The following is a 20,377-nucleotide window of genomic DNA, read 5'->3' as shown; positions in this document are numbered from 1 at the left end:
AAGTCTTATACAGAAAAAACCGAATATGCTATTATCAATATTGTAAATGCATTTTTAATCATCTGATTGGTAGAGCACATTAGAATTGCAGCAGTACGACATGGCCGAGAAAAGAAAAATCTACCGTGAGATTACTTGTACAAAAAGAGTGAGAAGACTCCTAATCGATAGATAGGCAGACAGTAATATGTCGAGAGAATGCACAGATTGAGGGAGATCATACCGAGTGAGAATGTATTATATGACAAACCGCGTCGAGTGGGTGGGAAGGACTATGTACGATGTATTTCCAACTCTCACCACATTTTCTTTGCTAGGCGACAAAAAGATATTCCGGTGTACATTTTTACATGAACTTGGATAACTGCAAAACAAGAACAATTGAGAATTTAAAGAAATGGTTTCAAGAAAAGTATAAAAAATAAAAGAAATACAAATTTTTAGTAGCAAGAAATTTGTTTCGACATGATTTTAAAACGCCTCAGAAAGTACTTTCTGAAAAATTATTTTTAAAAAATTCGAATATTTATACAAAAATATTTTGCGATAAGAAGAGATACTTATAACTACTTTACGATACTTTTTGTTTACAACATAATTGCTCTGAATTTTCTGCAATTATGTCGGCCGCTCATTAAAATTGAGCGTGAGCATTAAGACTAATGAGGGGGAAACATAGTGTTATTTCAGATCATTCACACCATGCTGCACACCTGTTCCAAAAATATGATGACTGAAACAATGGCCAATGAAATATGAGAAACAATGAGTGTTTTATTATGCACTATGAAAATCAAGATTTGATACATACTTGTTTAAAACTTAATCATTATTTGATTCATTCGGTTCAACGTCTATTTTTGCAACAAAAATCACACGTGTCACTGTTAAATATGATCCAGGGAAATACTAACAAACGAAAATGTATTACACAAGAAGAGGTTGGCGTTTAACATTAACTGCTTTTTTACACACAATAAATAATACACTAACTATGACAAAAAGTAATAAAATAGAAACATAAAACCACCATTGATTCAACACAGATATTAGTTCAAGATTTTCAGGATCCGATACAGCAGGAGCATAAATAATTGGCAATGAAGTTGGAACACCAATATGTTTAGTAGTTAATTGGGCACGTCCATCAAACGAGTTATACTCCCCATTTAATTTCTGCATAAAATTGTAGGTATTACACTTGTATCTATTTTGAAAACTCAAACCATTTCTATAATATTTCTATCAATCTGCATCATGTTAATCAACCAGAAATTGACCAACTCTTCATGAAAACCGTTTTCCATTTTTGGCTCAATTCCTTGCTCTGTGTCGATCTCCATAGCCATGAAATTCATCTTAGAAGGGTCATATTTTTCCCAGTCTGCAATAAAATTTACATAAAATTCCAGATATATACATTGAAAAAGTCTACTTGGAGACGGTGAACCAAATTTTGTAAAATTGACAAGCAGTTTTGAATAAAATGAATCTAAAATATCCATATCAGTGGTATGGTTTTTTTCCCGATGAATGCCGATAAAATACTGCATATCCGTCACATGCATGCTGAAAGGTTTTTGACGAGATTCAAATAGGTACACGTTTCCTCCAGCATTCGTTAGAGCTTCAGAATATGTTGCAGCGGAAACAAATACAGCAGAAGAGTCACTGTTCACAAATGTTGGGGCTAAAATAAAAATTAAAAAAAAAACATTATTCAGGAACTTACCCCTTAATCTGAAAAACGTGAATTGCAATTTTCCTTAAATTTTTGGGCTTGTTAGAAATACAAAAAAATAAAACACCTCTCATCAAATTCACGAATCCGTAAATCATCTTATCAGAAATTGTCAGACTTACTGATATTTGTGAACTTGTTCCTATATACATTCACAGTGTCCACAGGATTTTCAAAATCTAAGAAAGTCGCACTAATGTAATACCCATCCGGATACTTGAATATGGTAAATTCGTTATCGGTAACTCCACACAGCATGTTTCTTGCCTTAAATTAAAGTTTTTTAATTCATCATAGTTTTTCTCCCGCTTCATAAAATTCTATTGAAGCTGAACTGAAATGTGTAAACAAATAATAAATGAATGCATTCAGTAAGAAAACTCAATATCGAAAACCTACCAAAACATTTATATCTATAGTCTTTAGTAATGGCTAGCAAATAATAACAAAACAATACAATTTTAAGTTCATAAGAAATACGGTATATCGCTGGTAATGAGACTTACCGTTACATTCTCTTTAAACTCGGATAGCTTTTGTTTTACATCCATTAACGGTGGAGCTCTAATAATTGCTTTGAAAAATAATAGATCAACGTCGTCCATTACCGTTTGAGTTTGTAATAGTTGTAAAGCATCAATATTTCGCATGCAGTCAACAATTTCTTGGCTGTTTTCAGATGTGCACTGAAATGAAGAATTACACCAAACGTATCAAGGAGATTATAAGTTTGTCCGAATTTCAATTTTAAAAGTTTGAAGTGACATTTGAAAGTTCATTATTCCGTTTCACAAACTCTCGGTGCTGACAAAAAAACTGAATAATTTGATATGGTTTATATCAGCGAATTATACAATGCCTTCACGAAAAAAAAGTCTGCCGGCACGACCACTCATTATCAGATAATTTCCACCAGTACAATTTTTGTTTGGGGTACCGACTGGTGCATTGTTGCCTCCGGCTGTATTTTCTTAAAGTTTTTAGTCACTACTTCTCAAACGTTTTGTGTAGTATTGGTTCAAAAAATAACTCCAACTATATTTTTAGGTTATTTGAGAGAGAGAGAGAGACCTTTGGTTTCAATTCACTAATGTAGTGAACTATAACCAGGTTTCAAAGAAATATAGTTTTATCTTATAAGAACCAACATACATTATGCCTTCGTGCAATTTCATATGAATTTCCGATTTGGAGATCTTCAAATCCATACATTCCAATTGAGCTCAGCACTATAAACTGTTGAAATAACTTTTTTTCTGGGTCTATTTGATTTGAGAACCCCATTGCATTCACCAGCTGTCCTCCTGATGAATGGCCCATAAGAGTGACGTAATTGGGGTCACCTCCAAAACTAGCAATATTGTCGTGTACAAAGTTTAACGATCTGATGCAATCTTAAAAAATCTTTTTTAGACATCACGACTTCCTGTATATTATTACCGTGTATTAATAAATTTGCTGGTACTATTCCCTGTTCACCCAAATAAAATTGCCCAAAAACTCCCAAGCGATAAGCGGGTATCGCAAAAACAATTCCGCTATCTACGTATCTTTCCAATATGAATTTATCGGGAAACATTGTTGCCGAGTCTAAATTGAATGATCCTCCATGATAATAAACTAATACTGGACATTTGTGAGCCTGTAAAAACCCCGACGTTGAACTGGCTGTCATTTGAAGCAGTTCTTATCACCAGGCAGTACTCGCTTGTAAAAATATTGATGTATAGACAGTCTTCGCTGATGTTTTCTTGTTGCGCAGAAGCTAGACTCGAGTTACTCAAACATGCGGCGCTGAAATTTAGTTCAGATAAATGAAAGTTAAATAAATTCTTCGAATTTTAAAAACACCTGTATTTCGAACCATCCAAAACACCATTCCATGTGTTTGGCTCTTCAGGAAGGGCAAATCTTAATAATCCTAAAGGAGGTTTAGCAAATGGAATGCCCTGAAAACATTTTAGAATCAATGTTTTTTTAAAATTCTGTTCAAGCTCATTTTCGAATATCATATGCATCTTGAAACTTACCTTGAATATATATTTATGATTCCTCTTATCACTAAAATCAGTGATTCCTCGAACTTTTCCATAATTTGTGTTCAAAACTTTAAAGCTTTTCACACTCAATGCCAACAGAGCAAGTGTATAGAAAAATATTTTCATTTTTTTAAACTGAATAGCACTGACAAGTTGAAGATGAGTTGATAAAAATGTGCGCATTGATAAGTTTTATTTGTCTGATTTGTCTGGGTTTGGTAAAAGCTGTGTTTTAATCGATTGACTCTATTCGTCTAGACACAAAAACTTTATTTCAATGTTCAAACCGTTATCTAACTCAATAAAGGAAGTTCCTCTTCTCTCTTTGGTTTTCGGAGACAAATAACAATCAACACAACTAATAATATCATCAAAAATATAATTAAATAAAACCACCATTGTTTCAAAATTGAAGAGCCATTTTTTAGTAATGAAGATTGTGCTGAAGCTGTAGTAGTTACGGTGTTACTATTGTTATCCTGATGGATTGATGTAAATCCCTTAGTAGTTTTTGTAAGGATTTCAGGTTTATTAGTCGTTTCCCAGTACTTAAGTTGCGTCTCTATGTCAAGATGTTCCGGAGGCAAACCTTGTGATTGTCTCTGAAACCAAATTTATTTTAAAGGCTTTGAAATGGCCAATCATTATTTTTGAACTGCTTGTTTTAAAATAACATAAGCTTTTCACACATCGCGAGATTATCACGGCTGAACATATTTTCAAATAATATGCAGAATTAGCTGAAAACTTGCCGATTTATTCCAGCACGCAAATTCCAAAAACATGGACGTACCGAATTTGCCGACCTCGGAAAGGTATGAAATTGGTCACACATGCTACAATTTCGAAACAAGTGAAACAAAAATAATATATTTTTTTCAAAAAGTCAAATACAAAAAGTCAAATACAATAACAGTGTTCGTTTCATATTTTTTAAATCAAGAATTCTACATGCACATTAAACAAAACTTAGCCGTATACACTTTGCAATTTCCTGTGTTAAAACGAATTTCAAAAAATTTGCGATTTGACGTGCCGAAAAATATGAAAAAAAATATACATATTTGCCAAGTTTTCCGATATCGAGAAATTTACACATCTGATTTTTAGCACTTTTAGAAGTTTTCAACGCAAATTTGACTTCAAAAAAAATTAAAATTCTCACTATTTTTGTAACATTTCTGTCAAATTCCATCATTTCTCCAAACCACAGTTCCATTTCTTTTTCGTGAAAACCTTCAAGCATAACTGGTCCTTCTTTCATGTCAGAATCTACCTTTAGCTCTAGATAGTTCATTCTTTCGGGGTCAAGTGGTGCCCATTCTGCAAATTTGGGTTTTATTTAAACAAAGACATCTATAAATAATTTTGTAGTCACCTGGAGATGGCACTCCCATTTTTGTAAAATTCACGAGCAGTTTAGAATAAAAAGTATCCAAAATATCCATGTCAGGTCTATGATAAATTTCTCGATGAATCCCAACAAAATATTGCATATCAGATACATGGAAACTATACGGTTTTTGTCGGGTTTCAAAAAGATACACATCAGCTCCAGTATTTGCCATTGCAGTCGAAAATGTTGAAGCACATATGAAAATTGCAGCTGCATCTCCATTTATCATAGTTTCCACTAAATACGTTTAGTATAAAAGTTTCACGTGTGAAGATTTTACTTACAATTTGCCATGAGCTGTTCGTCGTAGTATCTCGCAACTGCAACTGGGTTGTCAAAATCTAAAAAGATTCCAGAAATGTAGGGATTCATGTGGTCAACATTGCGAAATTCATGCTCTGTCGTTCCATATAGTAGGTTTCGTGACTGAAATTTAACCAATTGGAAAGAAAGTAAAAAAAATAAATCCCAGAGACCAACTCAAGGTTGCATATTGTAGTGATTTAAAATAGAATCGTAAACGGTACTAAGACCAAATTAAGGTAAATTAAGTTAACAAAAGATTAATCGGTTTTCTTTTTTGACAAAAATTTTTGCATATTTTTAGATTTACCGGCGGGGATTTTTTGAGGTCTGCAATTTTCCCATTCGACTCCAAAAATGGGGCACCTCTCAGAACGCTTCTAAAATCTCGATCATCCACTTCTTCCATATGCCGCTGCATAAGTAACATTTCGCGTCCATCAATTTGTCTCATGCAATCCAGCATTTCTGCAATATTTGCATTTGGGCGGTCGTCCTTTGTTCCATTGTAACACTGAAATACGAATGAATTAGATGGAATTATGGATCAACGTTAATCACCCCAAACTTCTCAACAATGGCGAACGAATTATCAACCACCATGTCATAAAATCCAAACATTCCTGTAGCACTCAACACTATCATCTGTTGAAATAGTTTGACACCTGGATCGATGAGTCTGTAAAAATAATTCATTATAACAACGTGATATTTCGAAAAAGCGTTAAACTTTGAAAATCCCAATGCATCCACAATAGTGCCGCCAGATGAGTGTCCCATTGCAGTTACACGTTTCGAATCGCCGCCAAAATAGTTTATCTCACTGTGAACAAAACTTAATGCTTGAACAGCGTCTGAATATGTAAAAATTAAATGTGTTGTCGTTGTTTTTTTAAATAATGTTTTTAACTCAGAAAAATTATTCTACAACTGGTTGATCTGATGCCCGCTTTTCTTTTTCAAGATTCCAGGCGTTTTTCAAACATATGTGTATAGGGCTGTGCAACCGGACGTCCGGTCGTCAGAACCGGACGATCATCGTCCGGTTTTAGAAAAAAAAACCAGTTTTTAGAACTTTGAAAATTTTCCGAGAGGTATGTTTTCACGGCGGCCGACAATTTCCGAGTTTGGCCACTCATTATAAAATTCTATGATGAAGTATAGCGAGTGGCCAATCTCGGAAATTGTGAAAACATACTTCTCGGAAAAATTTCAAAGTTCTAAAAACGGGTTTTTTTTTCTAAAACCGGACGATGATCGTCCGGTTCGGACGGCCGGACGTCCGGTTGCACAGCCCTACATATGTATAAGTTTTAAGCATGACGTGGTAACGGTTTTTCGTTTAAAATTTAAATTCTTCAGTTTAAATAGTCTTTATGCTTACCATACAGGAATAAATTCTCAGAAAGAAGGTCACTCGGACCAAAATACAACTGTCCAAACACTCCTAACCGAACGGCTGGAATTACGAAAACCACGTCTTCCGCAGCATATCTATCCAAAATAAATGTATCATTGAACATTATTGCTGAGTCTAAATTGTATGCACCACCATGAAAGTACACGATTACAGGACACTTGGAATTCTGAAATTAGAATATCGATAAAACTATTCGGATTCAATGGAGGTTTACCAAACATTTTTCACTGGTGAAAATATTTATGTAGAGGCAATCTTCGCTGTAGTGTTTTTGCGGTGTGCTGGTTGAAGAAGAATTGCTCATGCATGCTGGACTGAAAAACCACAAATAATTGTTTCAACTCAAAAATAAGAAGCCATATTGTTTTGGGTAAAAACTGCGTGCTCAATTTTAAAGCTTTACCCCCTAGAGAATTTTGTAGTTTCCGATGTTATACAGATCAATTGCTTCAGATGACCTTTATTTTTTTAATTTCTCGAACTCTGAAAAACTATGACTACCTATATTTCGATGCATCCAGAATACCGCTCCACGATTCCGGATTCTGAGGCTTCGCAAACCTCAAATTACCTACTGGCGGCTTTGCGAATGGAACACTCTAAAATATTCTCCATTTGTAGGATACACTTTGAATCACCCAACTCACTTTAAACATATATCGATGATTTTTGTCATTGGACCATACAGTAATTCCACGTAATTTTCCATAACTAGTTTGGATAACTTTCAAACTTTGAAATTGAGGAATAAACAAAATCAATAAAAACAAATGTATAAACATTGTCCTCGACAAAAATGTCAACAACTAAATGATAAACTTATTGGGGTTTGCACTTCTGATAAAATGCCTTTTGTCTTGCAGAAATTGATAGTGCTGTAATTGTGACCATTTGAATATAAAACAAGAAGTATTGATTATAGCCAAACGAGTATTGAATTTTATAAAATTTTTTATTACAATCAAAACGTTGAAAAGTTTCACTCTGTTGTGAAACAATATTCAAAAATAAATAAATAATAAAAAATAGTTATATTCACCGTACGTTCAAGAAATTAACTTTAATTTTCTAACTCAATAAAGGAACTTCTTCTTCTCGTCTTGGTTTCCGAAGGGAAATAAAAATCAATACAAAAATCATAACAACTAAAGCTATAATCAAGTAGAACCACCATTGTTGAAGAATTGGTGTACTATTTTTGAATTCTCGCGATATGTATTGAGCTGTGGAGGTGAATAGGACATTGGTGCTTGTAGAAATGTTTTCTTGAGTCGCATTGTTTGCGTGTGCAGTAGTTCTTGGTTCAACTATGGAGCTCCAGTATTTCAACTGTGATTCTACACCTTGGTTTTCACGTGGTAACCCTTTAGATTGTCTCTGAAAAATAATTGTTACAAAATCTAAGTAATGAAAAAATTTAATAACCAGTTCACTACTTTTTTTAGCTCGAAAAGTTTTAATTAAAAAATTTTTAAGAACAGTTTATAAACAAAGCTTGATGATTTCTAAATTGTTTTTCTTTTAGTATTTATGTAAGTGCAAGTCATGGAACTTAAATTAATTTTTCTAAATTTCGAATTATATTCATAGTTACTTTACTTGAGTTTGTCATTAATGAACGAAACATGATTTTTATTGAATTTTACCATTTTCGTGATGTTCCTGTCATAGTCCATCATATCTCCGTACCAGAAAGAAACTTCTTTATCGTGATAGCCTTCAAGCATTACTGGACCTTTGCCATTTCTGGTATCAACTCTCAATTCCAAATAGTTCATCTTTTCTGGTTCCAGGGAGTTCCATTCTATAATAATTTTATGTAATTGAAAAATGTACACCTACAAGAAAATTACCAGGAGATGGCGCTCCTGTTTTAGTGAAATTGACCAGCAGCTTCGAATAGAAACTATCCAAAATATCCATATCATGAGTGTGCAAAACTTCTCTATGAATGCCAATAAAGTATTGCATATCAGAAACGTGAAAACTGTAGGGCCATTGTCGGGTCTCGAAAAGGTAAACGTCTGCACCCGCATTAGCCATTGCTGAAGAAAAAGCTGCAGCTGATACGAATATTGATACGGCATCTCCATTGATCATGGTATCCACTGAACTTTTTCAAAAATTACGTGAACACATTCTAAATCTGGGCTTACTGTTCTGCATCAGCTCATCGTCAAAATGTTGAGCAACTGCTACTGGATTTTCAAAATCTAAAAATGTTGTTGTGATATAGAGATATCTCTCCACTTCGTTGCGAAACTCATATTCTGTCGTTCCAAAGATTGCATTTCTTGGCTGGAAACAAATTTTTATGACCTTGAAAATGTTTATAATTATCTTCCTAATTTTATTACTTGCTTATTCTGATTTTCAAGCTTACCGATGTTGAATTTCTGAACTTTTCAATTTTCCCATTCAATTCCATGAATGGTGCTCCTCTCAAAAGACTCTTAAAAGTCAACTTGTAAACATCTTCCATATGTTTTTGCATTCCTACTATTTCATGGCCATCAATTTGTCTCATGCATTCAAGAATTTCAGCAATATTTGCGTCGGTGCGCTCTTCCTGTGTGCCGTTGAAACACTGAAACGAAGTTCGATTTATTCAACAAAACATATTTCAGTTTGTTCACCCCTAATTTTTCAGAAATAATAAACGAGTTGTCAACCAGCAAGTCGTAAAATCCAAACATCCCTGTGCCACTTAAAACGATAATTTGCTGGAACAACTTCAAGTCTGGGTCAACAGAACTGAAAAATAAAATGTTTTCTGCAGCCAAGCAACTCAAAATTTGGTACTTTGAAAATCCCAAGGCTTCTACAAGTGTTCCGCCTGAAGAGTGTCCCATGATGGTCACTTGTTTTGGGTCACCACCAAAGTTTGGTATTTCGTTGTGAACAAAGTCAAGCGCTTGAACCGCGTCTGTAAACTTTAAATTATTGCTTCTTATATTTTCGCATTTTATTAAATCTTTCTATTAATATTTAAAAAAAAACAATTTTCCATCATGATTTAGAATAAAAACAAAATTGTGTTGTTTTCTCACCAAACATGAAAAGATTCTCAGTTAGAAGAGCACTTGGACCAAAATATAACTGTCCAAACACTCCTAATCGAACTCCAGGAATTGCTAAAATTACGTCTTCCGCAACGTATCTCTCCAATATGAAATTGTCCGGAAACATTGTAGCAGAGTCTCCATTGTATGCGCCACCATGAAAATAGACTATAACAGCACATTTAGACCTCTGAATTGGAATACAATAACATCAATTTTAAAGTTTCAGTTGAAAAATACCAAACATTTTTCGCTAGTGAAAATATTTATGTACAGACAATCTTCGCTGACGTGTTCTTGTGGAGTGCTAGTTGTCGATGAGTTGCTCAAGCACGCAGGACTGGAAAACAATAAATTTTAAATTCACCTTTGTTTGGAGCGAAATACATGTGAGAGTTTCTGTTTTTTTTTGTTTCTGGGTCATTGGTCCCAACATCATTAAACGGCCGAAACAGTTTTTTTTATTGAGGATGACAGTTATAAATTTGTGGCAAGTGATATATCTTTCTAGATTGAGTTTTTGAATGATTCAAAACATTGTATGAACCCTTATGATATGTTTTCTTAAATAGTTTCATAAGCTTGAATAAAATAGTTCGAATTTTATTGCATTGTGGTTTCTATTATATTTCTCATTTTCAATATTCTCAATGTTCATTACCTATACTTTGATGCATCGAGAACACCGCTCCATGAATCCGGATACTGTGGAGGTGCAAATCGCAACTTTCCTATTGGCGGCTTGGCAAACGGTACACTCTGAAAAACAAAGCAGTTTTCTTCCAAATGTTCTTCAATCTAACTCACTTTAAACATATACTTGTGATTATTGTCATCTGACCATTCCGTTATTCCACGTACTCTTCCATAACTTGTTTCTATTACTTTCAAACTTTGTATATCAGGAAACAACAAAATTAGTTTGAACAGTATAAACTTTTTTAAAGACATTTTCGTTTACAACAAATATAATAATGTTTTCATTGATGTTTGAAAAACTGATTGAAAGGCAGTGGTCTTGAAAGCACAATACTGACTGATAAAACGTATAGTGGTAGACAGAAAACACGCGGGTTATCTTTACTAACTCAAAAACATTAACATTTTGTCTAGTAATTGACGATATTAGAGTTATAAGTGTTTGAGATACGCCGATTCTGATTGATTTTCATGTAATTAAAAATTTTTCAAATTTACAATTTCAGCTGTGAACTTATAACACGGCACGTATATAGCTTTATTTACATATTGACAGTTGTTTTTAACTTAATAAAGGAGTGATCTCGCCATTTCTTGATTTTTTGAAAGATAATATGACTAAGCCAATAGTCATTGCACAAACTGCTATTATTAAATAAAACCACCACTGATAAAGAATCGAAATGTCAGTTCTAAATATAATGGCTTGATCTGTAGTGTTTATTATGAAGTGAGTGCTATCGACTAGTTTCTGTTGATTTTTCGCATCAAAATTCTGGTATACAATAAAGTTCCAATATTGTCGTTGTGATTTTGTATCTTGTCTTTCTGGTGGCAGTCCTTCGGAATGTCGCTAAAACGAAAAATTCTACAGGTACACTTGTAAATTGGTTGTTAGATAATCAGTATGCAACATTCTATACATAGGCTTTGAGTAAATAATTTAGCTCTTGCTTCAAGAAAATTTTTAACGTGACTATTTCATACCATTTTTGACACGTTTTGATCAAACTCTGTCATTTCTCCAACCCAAAAGGACACATCTTTGGCATGATAACCTTCAAGCATAACTGGGCCGCTCCTTGCTTTAGAATCAACTTTCAGCTCCAAATAATTCATTCTTCCAGGATCCACAGGGTCCCACCCTGAAAATTAGAATATTGAAAATAAACACTGTATATTACCTGGAGACGGTTTTCCATGTTTTGTAAAGTTCGTGAGCAGTTTCGAGTAAAAACTATCCAGAATGTCTATATCGATTGTACGGTTATGTGCACAATGATTGCCAATGAAGTATTGCATGTCAGAAACATGAACACTGTATGATTGACGAGTTTCAAAAAGGAAAACATCAGCTCCTGCATTGGCCATTGCTGCAGCGCAGGTGGCAGTAGAAACAAATATTGCCGCAGAATCTCCAGTTATCATAGTTTCCACTAAAAAAAAGCAGTCAGAATGCATTGTAAACTTTTAAAATGTATGATTACTGTTTTTCATCAGCCGTCCGTCATAGTTTCGAGCGACAGCAACTGGATTTTCATAATCTAAGAAAGTTACTGTGATATAAAGATATTTCTCCGTCACGTCAAAGAACTCATGTTCAGTTGTTCCAAAAATTGCATTCCGTGGCTGAAAGTAGCTTGCTTTCAAAATTTAGAATCGAAATAAAACCAAAATTTTGAAAAAAAAAGACTTTCAATATTTAGTTTGTTTTGTTAAATTTAAATTATTGATAATCAAGTCAACCAAAACTACCTTTATTTTTCTTTTCTCGAACTTACCGATGTATTTTTCTTCAGGTCTGCAATATTTCCATTCAACAACATAAACGGTGCTCCCCTTAAAAGATATTTGAAAGACAACTGGTCCATTAGTTCCATTTTTTGTTGTACTCTCAAAATTTCATAACCATCAATATGTCTCATGCAGTCAAGTGTTTCAGCAACATTCACAGTGTTTCGTTCTTCTTTCGTACCATTGAAACACTGAAAATATTGATTTCTTCGCAATAGTCGGCATTTTTCACAGTTACACCAAGCTTTTCAACAATTGTAAATGAGTTGTCTATCACTAAATCGTCAAATCCAAACATTCCAGTACTACTCAACATTATCATTTGTTGAAATAACTTCAACTCAGGGTCAACCATGCTGAAAAAATTATTTATTGAAGCCAAAAATTAAGAACCTTAATACCTCGAAAATCCCAACGCTTCAACAAGTGTTCCGCCTGAAGAATGCCCCATGATTGTCACTTTCTCTGGGTCACCACCAAAATTGGATATCTCGTTGTGTACAAAATCTAGTGCAAGAATGGCATCTTAAATGAAAAAATTTTGTTAAAAAATAATGATCTCGCAAAACGATCAAATACATATGTTAAAGGGCACGGGTGGCTAAATGGTAGTGGTGTAGCACTGTTACCCAAGAGGTCGCGAGTTCAATCCCACCTCACCCCAAAGGCTCACCCAGCCGGCTCGGAAAGTGGGTAGTGAATTTGGTTCACGAAAGGTAAATCGGCCATACCGCTAGTCCCGGTACCGCTTAAATTCAGACTAGAAAAGATACAAACGCCACCAGTGACCCTGATAAATCTCTTGTCCGCAGGAGGCTTTGGTTGAACCAAACGGACAACTTTCACCTTTACCTTTTTAGTTTAAATATTTTCATTTTTGTTTGTTTACTATAATTGAAAACAGAAGTGCAATAGCCGAACGCTGTTTCTCAAAAATGAATCTCACCAAACATGAATAGATTTTCAGTAAGGTAGGCATTTGGTCCAAAGTATAGTTGTCCAAAAACTCCCAATCTAACTGCAGGTATTACAAAGATCACATCCTCGTGAACATATCTATCTAAAATGAATCTGTCCGAGAACATTGTAGCTGATTCTGTATTGTAAGCACCACCATGAAAATATACGATCACTGAACACTTGGACTTCTAAAAGTATGAAAAAAAGTTTTTCCTGTTCCAAAACCTGATTTTAATTGAAAGGATAACTAATTACCAAGCACTTTTCACTAGTGAAGATATTGATGTACAGACAATCTTCGTTGACGTATGACTGAGTTGTTAGTGTTGAGTTGCTCATACAAGCGGCACTGAAACCATGAAAATAAAACATTCGAATAGTTTGTCAGCTAAAATGAAATAGGCAAATTAAACAAATTTAATGAGAAAAGTAACAGAAAAATTACGCCGTATTCCATGAAGGCCTTTGAAAAATTATTTTCAGCAAACGAATTTTGACTTCTTAAAATGCATTACCTATACACTGAAGCATCTAAAATACCGTCCCAATGATCAAGTTTTTGTGGAGGCGCAAACCGCAAATTTCCAATTGGTGGCTTTGCAAACGGAACACTCTGGAACTGCATGGCATGGTCTTCGTTTCAATTACAACTTACTTTGAAAGTAAACTTGTGATTTGCATCATCTGACCATTCAGCCATTCCACGAAGTTTGCCATAGCTTGTATTTATTATTTTCAAAGTTTGAAATTCATACAATAGAGAACATAGTAATAATATTGAAACTAGCATTGGAAAACACAATAATATGATGATATTTTCCCAGTGGTTTGAATCACTGATAAGGATTGCCTGAAAAGCAAGAAAACAAATAGTCTAATATTGAGAGAAAGTAGGTGTAAACTCAAAATTAAAAGATCGAATCAAGATTGAAAAGTCCTGCAGCATTGAAATGATGCAAAATGAAAAAATAAAAAGTGGATTATGACAGTAAATAATTCAAAAACTGAACTGTTGTCATAATATAATAGTATAATATAACCAAAATTCACCGTGGAAAAACACGTTAGAACACTTGCCATTGAACGTTCATACTTTCATAATTTGACCTCTTTGTGCACCTGTGAACATTGAGGATGATATTAAATGAATCAAACGGCTTAACAGTATTCGAAACTTAATTTGTTTAATGATGTATTCTTACAGTTTATGAAAAAACAACAGAGCTTATGCATTTCACAATCAAAATAAAAATCAACACTGAAAAATAAGTGTAACATTATGTTTTTCAAGAAACTGAAAAACGACGACGTCATTGAAGAAAAAACAAAAAAAGAAGCTCGTAGCCATGAAGATCTTGAAAACGACTAAAACACATATCAATGCTATTACATGTTGTTGAGTAGCTTTGCTAATAACCGATCTTGTACATTAATATTTTGACCCTCCATCATCAATCCAACCCTCTTGACCTGAAACAAAACAATTAACTTTAGACAAGAAAATAGATAAATACTGAGAAATCATCAAGAAACGAACAAAGTTGTGTTGTTTTATGTATTACTTACTTGTCGTTTTTTAGCAAAGTATTCACACATTATGTACATGGCACACATTGGGATAAGGGAAATGGCACCAAGTGGACCAAGAAGAAACACCTGAAATATAATTTCTAAGAGTTTATACAAATTTTTTTGTACACCTTATTCGAAACAGCTAAAATTGATATGGTATGTGCTGTTCACTGTTTGAACAAATTACAAATATTTATGCCAACTTTTTGAAAACGTTTTTTGGTGTTTCTCGGTGTTTTTAAAACGTGATAACTCACCCGAACCTGGACCGGGACAAGGCATACCAAAGTTAGAGATTATTTCTAAAACTTTTCCTTTTGAGGAGAAAAATGAATTTTTTATTCTATTCTCTTATATAGATGAAGTAAAACGTATTACGTTTGATACCGTTCCTTTGAAAGAAAAAAACGTTCACATTTTCTGATTTCATTTTTCACTCGGACTTGACGAGACTCAACATTTCTAACTCAATTAAAACTACAAAGTCATAAAATCACAAATTTTCTGCCTTGTTCCCAAAATCTACATAGAAATTTTGTCCGCTGTCTTACCTTTCTATTATAATAGCTATAAATCTTTTTCGTTTCCAATTCGTCGCAATGCGCTCCTGAATAGGGATCTTCACATTGACATTCCGTTAGATGAGTGTTCGGTTTTCCATTAAAACAAACGATTTCCTCGCAGTATTCACCTTGATACCCCTTCACACAATCCGGACATCTGGAACAATGATGTGAAGAGTGAAAATCTTTGGAATAGCTTATATTTTATTTTCGGTAAACTTCAAAAAACCCATGAAAGTTGCAATGGTCATAAATCAGTGTTTTATCACATTCATAGGCTATGAAAATGGTTGCACAAACAATTGTTCAAACGGCTCAGAGGTTGAGAAACTTTCAAATTTTCAGGCTACGAAAAAATATAGATATAGGTTTTTAACTTTACTTTTTAACATTTCAGTTTTTTATTGGACCTGTAAATTTGAGTAATTAAAAAACTAGGAAATAGTAGGAAGATTTTACTAAGTCTTTAGAAGTTCAATTTGAAAGTGTATTCCATTAACACAAATTGTGATTCTCTCGATTTGAATAAAACTATCCAAATTGTTTACATTTAGGAACAGTAGCTACGCGGATATTATCAAACAAAAAGTATGTGTATTCATTATTTTTAATGAATATTCGTAAACTGTATAATACCATCCAAATAAAAAAAAACAATAATCACGTGAAACTTTTCAAACAAACCCCTTTGTTTAGAAACGAATTTGCACTTATTGTAGAAATTAGAATGTCCAATATTTTATGTTAAGCTTTAAAACTTACGTTCCATTTTTATACCGACGATAGGTTCGGCAATTCTTCTTCTTTTCACAATGTTTCCCGACAAAGTCAAGTTCGCATTCACAAACCCCATCTACTGGTTTCCCATTCAAGCACCTGCAAATTAAACTTACAAGAACTGTCCAAAAAAGTTTTCTGATACTTACACAGGCTGTCGTTTCCGATGAACTTTTCCTCGATGAATTCGATGATGATGATGATGATGATGAGCTTTTGTTTCGTCTGACAAACTATTCTCATCTGCAACAGCTCGCTTGTCTTCAATTTCGGAAGATACATGTTCAAAGAGGAAGACTGTTCCGACAAATACTAATATGATTAGTCGCATGTCTTTTGGAAAATCTGGAAATTTTACTGCTTGGAAAAGGCAAAATTCAGAAGTAATCAAATTTAGAAAGAAAATATTCATATCTGACATTATTGTTTTCTATTCAAAAAAACATGCAACCGCTTAATAAAACTGCAAAATTTGTTTTTTGAGAGCTATTAATTGCTTCATTTTTTTTTCTAAATTGTTTTGTACAAAATTTTCATATCTTTTATGGGTATAGGATTAATCTTTATAAAACTTTTTTACTGGTATCTTTGTCCGGAAAAATAAAATTGTGCACCTATTCAACGCGTTTTTCTAAGTACAACAAAAAAGAGATCACAGATCACAGCATTATCAAGCTAAAATGTATTTGAAAATTAGAAAAAAAAATCATCTTTTCATTCGTTCATTTTTAAAATTGTTTTTTTCTATAATGCAGCACATCACCATAATTTTAGATTTTTTTGTGTATCAAATCATTTTTTCAATTTATCTATTTTAGTATTACTGTTCTAGGGGGCAGTTTGATTTTTTTTCTTTTTGCTATTAAAAAATATCTTCATACAACCATTTTATCTGTTTGTACTGACTATTTTGTGTATTGAAAAAACATTGATAAATTAAAAACATTAGTCACGTTACATTGACTCTTAAACAACATTTAATCAAGTTTCAAGAACTAGTTAAACGTTGACAATTGCTAGTGGGTATATCATAATTGAATATCCTTAAAATTTGTTTAAATGATTCAGATCACTGCTATGCAAGTTTGAATTTCAGGCTGTTGAAATTAAAATATAGAAATATAATTACTAATATTACAAATTTCAAATAATAATTAAAATGTGTGATTATGATCATTAGCTATTTTAGCACTTTCTAACAATTTCACCATCTGGCGATGCTTCACCTTTATGTCCAACCAAAAAGTGATACCCAAACATTTCAAAGAAATGGGTTCAGAAAACCACTTATCAAGATTAAAGCAGTCAGGCAAGTGTTTTGAGAAATTCCTTCCTAATAAGTTGTTCATTTCAAGATGAGAAGGACATTTTTTTAAAACTATCTCAACAGTGACATTAATTATGTATAACTAAAGTGAGAGATTGATGTGATACTGTGACAAGGAAAAAATGTGGGAAGTGTTGGTTGAGATTGCTGTAAAATTGAAATTAAAAAAAAATCATCAACTTGTTAATTAACAACGTCACATTTTAGACGTTGACTGGACATCTGGATGATCGGACACCGACGGCAGGGGGTTGAATAACAAAATGAGAGGGTCGGGAACTGAAATGAGAAAGGTGGAGACTACTTGATCTGAATGACTACGTTTCGGGTGACTGAATGTAGTGTTTGATTTGAATCGATTATCGCATCAACGAAATTCGTCGAATCACTATCCTACACTTGTAAAATAAATCAGTGGTCAAGAGATGAGAAAACGTCATCCGATCTTTAAAGATCGCAAATCCATTTTTGAAAACCACGTCGCAGTTGTTTCGTTTGTTTCTTTATGATGATATGAGAAGTGATAAGATTTTTTCAAGTATACGGCAGTATGGTTAGAAGAGGTAACCGAAATTTTGGATGTGTAATCAGTAATTTAATTTTTATGAGCGGCTCTTAATTTCGATGACTTCAGTTACTGATTCTTGTTCCAATTTAACTATCGTATCAAGAAAAACCAAATTTTAACTTCAAAAATCAGTCTGAAATCAGCGACCAGAAAACTTTGTTGATTTGATAGCAAACATTCCGACAAAAGAATGATATATCTAATCAAGTGGGTAACAGTGTGAAAAAGGTGGCGAAAAGTGCGGGAAACCTGTTTGAGGAGTGAATGAGAAAATGCAAATTGCTATTCGAGAAAGGCAGGTGGAAAGCGGTAGTTTGAGGAAAAATTCGAGAAAAAAAATACCCGAGGAAAACATCCAGACGTCGTTCAATTTAACTCACATATCTTTAGTAATAGGTTTTTTTTAAATTTGATCGCAAAGAACAGTTGAAGTTTAGGAATGCATTTCTACATCAAACATTTCAATGCAAAACGGATTCTAAAGTGTGAATAGAACAAATTGATTAAAGGAGCTCATCGTTTCTGGGTATTTTGAACGAATTGACAAAAAATGTACTCAAATAAACGAATTTCGTAATAAAACATCTCAAAAATTATTCAACATTTTTAGGCTGTTCAAAATGTAAAAAAAATCCAATTTTAGCTAAAATCACCGCCATAAACATTTTTTTAGAAGTTACATTACGAAATTCGCTAATTTGAGCACGCTTTGGGCACAACTCAAAACCACACAACCCAGAAACCGGTACTCCTTGTTTAAAGCTTTATGAAAATTTATAAATTGTGCATAATTATGCTTTGTAAAATAAAAACTCGAGTAAACATTTATTTTCGCATTTTCAGACGTTTTAAAGTTGGCAAAAATTGGTTTAGCGACCAATTTTTTTAGCGGAAAATGTAACATTTTTTCGACATTTCGAACTGCCATAACTGTTTTGGCAAAATTTTCAGAACGTCTCAATACGAAATTCGGCACTTTTGGAAAATTTCGGATTAAAAAAAAAGCACTCCACCTTTGAATATTTCGAGAGAAACACAACCAAACAAAATCGAATTATGATTCACACAATTAAAAAAATAATTTAGTTAGAATAGATTTGATTAAATTACAAACAATAATGAGCATGAGCACTGCCGAAATTTTTGAATTTCAAAATTTTCTAAACATTTGAACAAATCAGTTGCGAATCAGACCATACTTGACAAGTTAACGAATCAAAATTTTGGAGAAAACAATTTGAAAATTTTTTGTTCACAAGTCAACAGACGCAGAAATGCTACATCAAATTAGTCGCAGCACTGACAAATGTCTCACTTGCAATAATTTAAGAGGGTTTCCTTGTAATTTGCGAATGCCTTGTTATTTTCGAAAACAAAATATTTTTAATGATGGAAATTGGCATAGATTTATAAATGAAAGGATTGTCGTGTGGTAAATTGCAAGTATCAGCTTTTCAATTACTGTATCTTATTGTAACAACTGATTTTTTTTTGAGAAAGATTTTTAAATTTTTTTTACAGAATCTCGCCGTCCATCGACTTTAAAATATCTAAATAAAATTAAAAACGCAAGATAATTATGTTGTACAATCAAAATTTGACGTTGATTTAAAAAAAAATTGTTTCCTGACACTGCGACATTGACAAGTCGGTCAAATTCCAATTTGTAACTAATTTTGGGTCATTTTTTGAGCCGTCATAAGTTTTTTTGAGAAGTTTTCAAGAAGTTTCATTTTGAAATTCGGTGTTTTCAAACAATTTTGAGCCTAACAAAGCAATAAAAACAATTTGACTACACCACCTTTAAAAATATCTAGATTTCGGGCCGCATTCGGGCCGCATGCTTTTAATTTTTAGTCAAATTTCCCCTATTTTCTAATAATTTCTTATTTCTAGACGACACAAAAACTTGAAAATCTCAAAAATATCTAGATCAGCCATTCATCTATGTATAATCCTTTCAGCTCATTGACCAGTGCATCTTTGGCGTTTAGATGAAAAATCTTTATATGCCTCTCTTCAAATCGCAAAAGTTATTGGAAGCCCGTAAATGTGTGATGCTGTTGTTTAATGAATTCCCTTTTTTTAAATATTTTTTTTGTGAACTTTTTTCTTGTTTTTTTGTTCCGTTTATGCCGTTGGTTGTTAGACATTAA

At 33.2% G+C, this 20,377-nt stretch overlaps 5 protein-coding genes and 2 non-coding genes across 8 annotated transcripts; 1 reads left to right on the top strand and 6 right to left on the bottom strand.

The window, feature by feature from the left end:
* Nucleotides 1–791: 791 nt before the first annotated feature.
* cest-7 (Carboxylic ester hydrolase) lies at nucleotides 792–3,963 on the bottom strand (the record flags this gene model as incomplete). Of its 2 annotated transcripts, NM_001270258.3 has the most annotated exons (10): nucleotides 792–1,176; nucleotides 1,227–1,384; nucleotides 1,436–1,690; nucleotides 1,864–2,008; nucleotides 2,248–2,427; nucleotides 2,894–3,135; nucleotides 3,182–3,383; nucleotides 3,436–3,535; nucleotides 3,593–3,690; nucleotides 3,772–3,963. In NM_001270258.3, the coding sequence occupies 10 exons, from the start codon at nucleotides 3,961–3,963 to the stop codon at nucleotides 928–930; spliced, it is 1,821 nt and encodes a 606-aa protein (NP_001257187.1). The 2 variants fall into 2 exon arrangements, with proteins under 2 accessions (NP_001257187.1, NP_001367204.1); NM_001381116.1 differs by lacking the exons at nucleotides 2,248–2,427; nucleotides 2,894–3,135; nucleotides 3,182–3,383; ... (1 more) ...; nucleotides 3,593–3,690; nucleotides 3,772–3,963 and having other exon boundaries at nucleotides 928–1,176; nucleotides 1,864–1,999.
* Nucleotides 3,895–7,732, bottom strand: cest-9.1 (Carboxylesterase type B domain-containing protein). Its single transcript, NM_001373528.2, has 11 exons — nucleotides 7,547–7,732; nucleotides 7,401–7,498; nucleotides 7,114–7,213; nucleotides 6,864–7,065; nucleotides 6,210–6,333; nucleotides 6,041–6,158; nucleotides 5,790–5,993; nucleotides 5,461–5,602; nucleotides 5,159–5,413; nucleotides 4,946–5,103; nucleotides 3,895–4,382 (listed from the first exon to the last, which is right to left on the bottom strand). The coding sequence occupies exons 1-11, from the start codon at nucleotides 7,679–7,681 to the stop codon at nucleotides 4,074–4,076; spliced, it is 1,845 nt and encodes a 614-aa protein (NP_001359584.1). The 5' UTR covers nucleotides 7,682–7,732; the 3' UTR covers nucleotides 3,895–4,073.
* Nucleotides 7,733–7,832: 100 nt separating this feature from the next.
* cest-9.2 (Carboxylic ester hydrolase) lies at nucleotides 7,833–11,797 on the bottom strand. The gene is made up of 11 exons (NM_171784.8): nucleotides 10,769–11,797; nucleotides 10,623–10,720; nucleotides 10,202–10,301; nucleotides 9,950–10,151; nucleotides 9,702–9,825; nucleotides 9,536–9,653; nucleotides 9,283–9,486; nucleotides 9,056–9,197; nucleotides 8,753–9,007; nucleotides 8,546–8,703; nucleotides 7,833–8,276 (listed from the first exon to the last, which is right to left on the bottom strand). The coding sequence occupies exons 1-11, from the start codon at nucleotides 10,910–10,912 to the stop codon at nucleotides 7,968–7,970; spliced, it is 1,854 nt and encodes a 617-aa protein (NP_741910.3). The 5' UTR covers nucleotides 10,913–11,797; the 3' UTR covers nucleotides 7,833–7,967.
* Nucleotides 11,169–14,254, bottom strand: cest-8 (Carboxylic ester hydrolase). The gene is made up of 11 exons (NM_001373527.2): nucleotides 14,070–14,254; nucleotides 13,930–14,027; nucleotides 13,670–13,763; nucleotides 13,401–13,602; nucleotides 12,856–12,979; nucleotides 12,693–12,810; nucleotides 12,442–12,645; nucleotides 12,148–12,289; nucleotides 11,845–12,096; nucleotides 11,648–11,805; nucleotides 11,169–11,513 (listed from the first exon to the last, which is right to left on the bottom strand). The coding sequence occupies exons 1-11, from the start codon at nucleotides 14,202–14,204 to the stop codon at nucleotides 11,223–11,225; spliced, it is 1,818 nt and encodes a 605-aa protein (NP_001359583.1). The 5' UTR covers nucleotides 14,205–14,254; the 3' UTR covers nucleotides 11,169–11,222.
* Nucleotides 14,255–14,605: 351 nt separating this feature from the next.
* On the bottom strand, nucleotides 14,606–16,671 carry C23H4.8 (EGF-like domain-containing protein). The gene is made up of 5 exons (NM_001029252.8): nucleotides 16,476–16,671; nucleotides 16,312–16,425; nucleotides 15,538–15,706; nucleotides 14,981–15,070; nucleotides 14,606–14,884 (listed from the first exon to the last, which is right to left on the bottom strand). Exons 1-5 carry the CDS (start codon nucleotides 16,655–16,657, stop codon nucleotides 14,801–14,803), a joined length of 639 nt encoding a protein of 212 aa, NP_001024423.1. The 5' UTR covers nucleotides 16,658–16,671; the 3' UTR covers nucleotides 14,606–14,800.
* A 1,279-nt stretch (nucleotides 16,672–17,950) lies between these two features.
* Nucleotides 17,951–18,045, bottom strand: C23H4.9. The gene has a single exon (NR_072252.1). It is a non-coding gene; the product is annotated as an Unclassified non-coding RNA C23H4.9 (non-coding RNA).
* C23H4.13 lies at nucleotides 17,951–18,045 on the top strand. Its single transcript, NR_072253.1, has one exon. It is a non-coding gene; the product is annotated as an Unclassified non-coding RNA C23H4.13 (non-coding RNA).
* Nucleotides 18,046–20,377: the final 2,332 nt, after the last annotated feature.

The sequence above is a fragment of the Caenorhabditis elegans genome, chromosome X, assembly GCF_000002985.6.
Source record: "Caenorhabditis elegans chromosome X".
Classification (NCBI taxonomy): Eukaryota; Metazoa; Nematoda; class Chromadorea; order Rhabditida; family Rhabditidae; genus Caenorhabditis; species Caenorhabditis elegans.
This window is presented reverse-complemented; position numbering and strand designations above follow the sequence as displayed.